Source organism: Lepidochelys kempii, chromosome 1 (assembly GCF_965140285.1).
Source record: "Lepidochelys kempii isolate rLepKem1 chromosome 1, rLepKem1.hap1, whole genome shotgun sequence".
NCBI classification, from domain to species: Eukaryota; Metazoa; Chordata; order Testudines; family Cheloniidae; genus Lepidochelys; species Lepidochelys kempii.
The window spans coordinates 155,581,219-155,589,228 of NC_136380.1; the positions used below are offsets into that span (position 1 = coordinate 155,581,219).

At 45.1% G+C, this 8,010-nt stretch overlaps 1 protein-coding gene across 2 annotated transcripts in view; it reads left to right on the forward strand.

Annotated features, from left to right (window-relative positions):
* MAOA (monoamine oxidase A) overlaps window positions 1-2,219 on the forward strand; it is a 62,938-nt gene extending 60,719 nt beyond the window's left edge. For both annotated transcript variants that reach the window (XM_073358850.2, XM_073358842.2), the window contains exon 15: window positions 458-2,219. In XM_073358850.2, coding sequence (XP_073214951.1) covers window positions 458-613 — 156 coding nt within the window. In that variant the 3' untranslated portion in view covers window positions 614-2,219. The remainder of the gene's footprint in view (window positions 1-457) is intronic.
* Window positions 2,220-8,010: the final 5,791 nt, after the last annotated feature.

Below are 8,010 nucleotides of genomic sequence, written 5' to 3' on the forward strand. Positions count from 1 at the left end.
AGTTCTTATAGCAATGGGGCCAATTGAGTGCTTCTGATCACCTAACATTATGAATGAATTCATCTTCCCAGCACCCCTGTGAGGGAGGGAAATATTGTTTGTTATTTTGCAGATGGGGAACTAAGGCCCAGAGAGAATGATTTCATTGCTCAGGGTACTCCTGGGAGTCTTGGAATAGCCAGGAAATGAACCTGATTCTGCTGACTCCCAGTCTAGGTCCTTAACCACAAGGCCACCCTTCTTGCCTAACCTGTTGTCTGATTTATATCCGTGGTTCTCGGCCTTTTCCATATTGTGACCAAGTTACAACAGGAGGTGTTTTGGGACCCCTTCCTGCCCCCCATTTAGTTAAAAAGAAAGAGAAGCCTATGATTTATATAATACATTCGTGAGCTCTGTACTCTCCCTCTCATGGCAGAGGTGACCCTGCACTAATACTGAATGTTTCCTCCTCCAGGATGTCCCAGCCCGGCCAATCACTACTACCTTTTGGGAGAGAAACTTGCCATCTGTACCAGGACTGCTGAAGCTCGTTGGATTTTCCACTTTCTTCACTTCAGTGGCTGCCATTGGGCTGTTTGCCTACAAAAAGGGGCTGCAAGCTCAAAACTAAAGAGTGTCCATGGGAAATTGCACACTTGCTGTTTTCCCCTTCCCAATCCAAGGGTTATCTTTGGAGAGGAGTCACACGGAAGGCTGGAAAGGGCAAGAGACCTTTTTTAGGTGTTCAAAAGAACGTCTACATTAACACACCAAAACCATTCAGATCAGTGTCAGTTCAACAACAAAAAGATCTATTGTGGTGAAAGAAGTGGCATTTCTAGTTTCCTTCTACATTAATTTGGCTTGATTGACAGCATAAAATCAATTGCATATATTTCCTAATATCTGGAGGGGACAATCCAGAGCAGAAACTTTGCAAAGGGCAAGATGCCCTTGGATAATATATTTTCTTCCATTTGCTGTTGTGTTTGTTTTTTTTAAAGTAAAATTAATATATATCTTTTTGTTTCTAAATCCATCTCTGTGCAGAGGTTGAGTAGGTTAGAGGGCTCTTCTGTAAAATCCCTGCTGCACATAAGACTGACAAGCCAATTGACTTACAATAGCAACAATTAATTAAAAACATATTTGAGTAATTATTACATAGAGATATAGAACTTAGCCATGAGCTGAATGAAGATAATTAGCATTCTACTCCCACCCCCCAGTTCAATACAGCCAGAAAAAGAATACAGATGAACTTTTTGACTGTATGTTATTGAATAAATGGCCACACTTGTCTAACAGTGGAGATCTGTATCTCAGTTGTCCATTTGCTATGGATTATGTGGACACATTATGAATCTGTTACCTTCTGTCCTATACACCTGTAATGCTGCTTGGCCTACTATTAAAATTGACAGAAGTGAATTAGCGAAGTTATAGACCAACTGACCTAGGATACTAAAGACATTATTTTCACAGTGTCAGCAGTTTCCTGGCTCCCTATTAATTTGCTGTTTCCCTTCACATATAATCTGTACTGCCTTCTTACTTTCAGGGGAAATATATGTGGGGCTGGAATTACTGCCTTGTAAATGCCAGTAATTGGATGCTTCTGGCCATCCCACTGTTGTACAGGAGACATTTATTGCTACATTCCAACAATGCTTCATGCACTTGGAACTTTAGAGTGTTTTGTTTTCCAAATAAACACTTTTCAGCGTGTTAATTTAGAGTACAAACAGAATGATTTAATAGTGCTTAAGGCCTGATCCTGACATCACGGAAGCCACTTATATCCAGGGGAGCAGATGCAGGCCCTGAATGAACATTAATCTGCACCTCTTGGAAAAACTGAATCAAGGCTGTCGTCTTCTACACTAGGATGCCTAAAACCACTCTACTGCTTTCTGCAGTTCTCTTATGCTAAACGATGAGCTCAGAGAAGCCAGAGTGTGTCTACCGATTAAATTAATGTGGTGTTTACAACTTGTTTTCTGCAGGTGCTGGGCTATAGTTGGTGTGGTATGTTCTCCAAAAGTATTAACCAAATAATCACTGTTATTAACTGAAATGGAATATATACATTTCAAAATGTGCCATTGTTATGAACTGCTTTTAAGAATGTGGATATTGTATGTAAGTCCAGGAATTCCATTGTAATTCAACAGTTGTGAAATGTGCCTTTCAATAGTCCTCAAATCTTGATAAAAGGATCCATTTTGTAAAGCTTTCTTCAGATTCTTTCACTTGCATCTTTTTTGTGAGTTTGCCCAGTGTTCTACTTATTTTAGACTTTGCCATCTGCACCTGTGTTAAAGCTCGTGATACATCACATACAATAAAACCGAAACACATCCAATGGATCTTAATCACCAGACACAGAAAGAGAAGTCTTCTCAACCCATGTGACCTCTCTCCTAACCCCTCCCTTTACTCACCCTCTGTGCCTTAGAGAACACATGAATGCAGGTCCTTCTGGAGTAAACTCTGTAGGCTCTGGTGAACCAAGACAGGATGCTACTTCCAAAGCAAAGGACTTTTCACTGAGACAGCTTGTCACCAGTCCGCTTCCAATAAAAACTGGGCACAGTTAGTGCCAGCACTCAGATGATCACAACTACCACAGGCAGAAAGGTACAGTAACTGCTCACTTAAAGTCATCCCAGTTAATATTGTTTCATTGTTATGCTGCTGATCAATTAGGGAACATGCTCGTTTAAAGTTGTGCAATGCTCCCTTATAATGTCGTTTGGCAGCCACCTGCTTTGTCCACGGCTTGCAGGAAGAGCAGCCCGGTGGAGCCAGCTGGTGGGGGCTTGGAACCAGGGTGGGCCCGCGGCCCCCCATCAGCTCCCCTAAGTTCCCTGTGCAGCAGCCGCCCAGCAGACTATCAATTGCTGGGCAGTTCAGGTGTCCCTCCCCCCACTGCCGTGTGCTGCTCCTGCCCTCTGCCTTGGAGCTGCTCCCGGGAGCCTCCTGCTTGCTGTGCATGGGCGGGAGGGAGGAGGCTAATGTCAGAGTGTCCCCCTACTCCTGCACCCCACTTACCCCATTTCCATTGAGTGCGGGGGGGGTGGGGAAATGGACAGGACAGGGCTCAGGACAGAGGGAGCTTCTGGCAGCAGCTTCTGTCTCAACTTGCTGATCTACTTAGAGTGTACTTAGAGTGGGGTCAGCGTACTGAAAGGGGCAATGCGCGTCTCTCTCTCTCTCTCACACACGCACTCTGTGTCTCTCTGCCATGTTGTCTCCCCTCCCTCCATTCGTGCTGCCTTGTAGAGTGTGAGGCTACGTTAACAACAACGTGTTAACCCTTGAGGGCTCAGATGATTGCTAGTTCATCATTTAGCAGTTGGGCATCCCCTGGGAAATATCCCACCCTCTGACCTCACCACCTCAACCAAGCCTCACAAACATCGTCACTGTGTACCAGTATTAAATTGTTTGTTTAAAAAAGGAGAGAGAGAGTGCGTGTTTGTGAAAAATTTCCTTGGAACTTAACCTCCCCACCCCCCTTTTACATTACTTCTTATGGGGAAATTGGATTCGCTTAACATGGTTTCACTTAAAGTCGCATTTTTCAGGACCATAACTATAACTTTAAGTGAGGAGTTACTGTACTTCAACCAGTAGAGAGCTCCAAACTATTTACATCTTCACTCAAAGCCACTGCATGAGAATCATCCAGGCTGCACCATTATTTATAAGATAATCTGGAGAGTTTTCAACTTCCTTACCCATTTGGTACGTGCACACATTCTCTCTTGAATTTAATTGTTGGGAAAGGACATAATAATACCAGCAGGGAAGCCCCTTGGAAATGTTGGATTTTTAATATACTCAAAAAAGAACTGGAGAAGTTCATGGTGGATAGGTCCATCAGTGGCTATTAGCCAAGATGGGCAGGGATGGTGTCCCTAGCGTCTGTTTGCCAGAAGCTGGGAATGAGCAACAGGAGATGGATCACTTGATGATCACCTGTTCATTCCCTCTGGGGCACCTGGCACTGTCGGAAGACCGGATACTGGGTTAGATGGACGTTTGGTCTGACCCAGTATGGCACTTCTTATGTTCTCAGTGGCAGCGCCAAACTTTATTGAAAGAGAGTTTGTGGCAGACTCCCTGCAGAAAGTAGTTTAAAATGGAGCATTTGGGAATTCAGTTCTGCTTAGTTTGACAAAGGAAGAACAGCAGCTACCCATGTTATTTGCCAGACAAATGGCCACCCCTTTAAGTCTTCTTTACACCACTCCAGCAGTGGCCAGCTGAGGATTCCCATGCACTGGGGAATCCTCCAGCAATGCAGAGTTAGTACAGACGCAGTGAAGAAATCCTATGCCACCACGCCTCACAGGGCAACATGTCAGGGGCACGGCCAGGGGAAGGGAAGATGGCCTGAGTGGTGCCACACTTTGGCAATCCCTGGCTGCAGGAATGGCCCTATGGGCCACTGCAGACAGGCATAACTTAAAGCACCTCTGAGCTGCTCTAAGTTGCACCAGGGCTTGAATATTTCACTAACTTAATACATTATATATCTAGCCACTCAAATACATTCACCGGTTTGTGTATATAGGACATCTGTCTGTGTTCATTTGAAATTGATTTCTACGTTTTGCTTCTAAGACAGCTTTTATGCACGTATTGGAAGTGAAAGGAAATAACCCAACAATATCCATAGCTAAAGTGGGACTAAAGCAAAGAGACACCAGTATTATTAGTGGTGGACATTTTTCTTTTCTAGTTTTTCCGGTTAAACACAGGCAATGCTTGCAACGTACTTCAGTGCTACAGTGATGGAATAATTCAGCTGAACCTGTCCTGAATAATTTAACATCGCCCAGCGAGTGCTCCTAAACAGCACAGTGACAAGTGCTCCTCACTACTGTGGAGACTGTAAATGGTATTTGAAATAAAAGTGTTTGATTAAAATTGGCATTTTAGAATCTCTTGCTGCCTTGAAGGCACCATGCTGCTGCAGAAAAAGGACAGCAGTTGTGATTCTGGCAGAGATTATAAAGCAGAAGGGAAACTGGTAAAATACCCTTTTGACAATCAGAACAACTTTACTGTTTAAACATTTGGTTTTACTATTAAACAGCCAAGTTCTTTCTGAAACCAATTTGAAGATAAAACAGGGTGGAGTTTATCATCATCTCTGCCTGGGCTCAAATGGAGCCATTCCCATCGTCAAAGTGCTGCTGTTAAAACAAAAGTAGAAGCACTTCCTTCCACTGAGAGCCTTTTAGCAGAAGTTGGCTGGGCCTATTAAGTTATGTCTTGTTGCTATTTTGACACATGACTTTAGCACTCATGAAAGATGTGTCAAAAGAGGCCCTCACTCTTCAGGGCTGTCAGTTTGCCAAGAGGAGTAGATAAGCACGGGCAAGCAGTAGCAACGCCGGCGTCCTTGCACTGCCCCACCTGTGCAACTCTCTGCTCACCGGAGGCTCTTGCTGAGCATCCTGGCCCATTTCAGTAATGTACTTAAGCACGTGCTTGACTTTAAGGCTAGGAAGTCAATGGATGCTTAAAGTTAAGCATGTGCTTAAGGTCTGCACTGGATTTAGCTGGAGTGCTCAGCATCTTGCAGGCCCAAACCCCTGGACAGACTGAGCCAGATTCATCCCTGCTCTAACGCAAGCATCAGTACTACAACAGGAGGGAAATGGATTGTGCCTCCTCTAGTCAGGGACTGCCAGGTGCTAGCTGGTCCCACAGCAAAGACTACAGCAGCCTTAGAGCTGCCCGACTTTGCATCCCAGGTCTAATGCAGGGCCTCGGAACAGCCACACTCCCTCCAATGCCTTTCCCTCAGGCCACCCCAGAACACTCCCTGGCCCAGGAAGCACTGCAACAAGGAGGGGGTGGAAAGCGGTTGTTATTGTCCTGACTCGGGGGATGCACGGGTAACAGGAGTGACCTGCAGTTCTCCAGGGACATCATCTCCTGATTAAAAGAAAGGAGACGATGTTCTAGCCCACTGGGAAAGCCCAAGGACACACTGAACAATTATCCTCACAGATGGTCCCCTGGTGTGCTGTCGGTAAGGAGATGTACAGTATCAAGTTACCAGCATGGAGTGACTACACTACGCCCTACACTAGGCCCCTCAGAATGGCTGGCGTGAGGTTTGTCTTTGTAGAAGACTGAGCTGGCTCAGTCGCAAAGGCCAAGTGTCCCTCTGCATCATCGCTTAGCTCGGACCACATACCACCCGGTCCAGCCACCTGTGGCAGATGATGGAACAAGCCCCCGGACTCTTGTAAAGGTGGGGAATGCTATGGGCTCGCCACAGGAAAATAAGGGCTAGTGAAGGAGAGAAAAAGGGGAAATAAAATCTCCAAAGAGGGAACAGTTAGGGTTAAAATCCCATTTAAAAGTATGGGGGAGGGAACTCAAGGGGAAAGACTGATATCTGATGTGTTGAAGTAAAACAGAGATCAGAGGAAGCACGGATTGAGGGAACAAATGCGAGAAGAAAAAGCTACATATTATCAATGACATAAAACAAACAACAAAGAAAAGTTGTCAAAATATCCAGACAATACAAAGAGAAGAATATGTGCTGCAGCCCTCTAACATCTATTTTATTGTCTGTCTCAGAGACCACACCCACAGGACCTGAGACCCTCACAACCTTTAATGGTTTTATCCTCACAACACCCCTGCGGGGTAGGAAAGGGCTATTAGCCCCATTTTATAGGTGGGGCATTGAGGGCCCAAGAGGCGAAGTGACTTTCCTGAAGTCTCACAGGCAGTCTGTGGCACACCAGGGGGCCTATGGCTTCCAAGCTATTGCTGTAACCTTCACTTTTATTTGGCATAAAGGGTTCAGAGATTAGCCTCTGCTCAGAGGTTTGAATCTCTGGCTGTTGGGTTGCACCTGACAGAGCCCAGACATTAATTAAAATTCAGCCCTAATTAAAGCCTGGAGGGGCAAACAGCACCCCTGTACAAGGGATAGCCACCTGTCACACACAGCCCTCTCCTTGACACTCACCAGGCTGTTGTGTTTGGGTACCAATTCACTAGCCCCATGTGCTCATAAGCTTCCCTAGGTCTGAGTAGGCTGCAGTATTGTCTCTCTCTCCTTGATCTCTCTGCCACATTTCCTAAGCAGGGACTGTCTGTAACCCCTTCACAGAAGCAGAGCCCCACAATCCCCTGGACCTGTGCTGACCCCTCAGATTGCCCAGTGGCTTAAGCACACCCTTTTCCACAGCTCCAACTTTATGGATAATCTAGGTTTACAGTTTAGCTCTTCAGGGACACATAATATGTGACGCAAGCAGACACACCTGTAGGCTTTACAAAGGTTTCTAAACACATTACTCTTTTCTCAGATAGCACAGTAGCTACAAGTAGCCAGAAAAACATCATAAAAACACCTACATGCATTTCCCTGCCTCAGTTTCCTCACCATTCTGACGTATTCTTTGGACTTCAGTTTGAGTCCTCTAAAGAGTTCAGGATCCTTCTGGCTCTCCTGCACATGGCTCCTCCTTCAGCACACGGCATCGCTCTGGTCTTTTCTCCATCTCTTGCCTGTTCAAGCTTTTTGTAAAAAGTAAAATGGCTGGTGAGAGCCCCATAATTTTATAACCACCATCCCCCTTGTCAGCTGACTCCCTGATCAGCCTCGACAGGTGATCAAAATCCCCTAATAGGGGACCTGTTGCTTAGTCACCACCCCTGGCCAACTTGAGACTTGAAAAATTGCTTTTCCCTGCATGGCAGCCAGCTCTTTTTGTCCAAGGTACTCCATTTAAATGGATGATCATCAAAGTTGAATGACATTCCATTGTTAGCCCTGTGCCACCAAACCTTGGCATTTTTAGTCCAAGATGGAGATAAAGGATGCAGGAAAACAAAGACCAGCCTTACAATCAAATTGGAGTTTGCAGCTTCATAAAGACATATACAGAGCGTTCATAATCTCAAACAGACGTCATAAACTGTACATAGATTCCCCAAATCATCACATCCATCTTATATTGTTTAATTTCCATTGCGCAATAT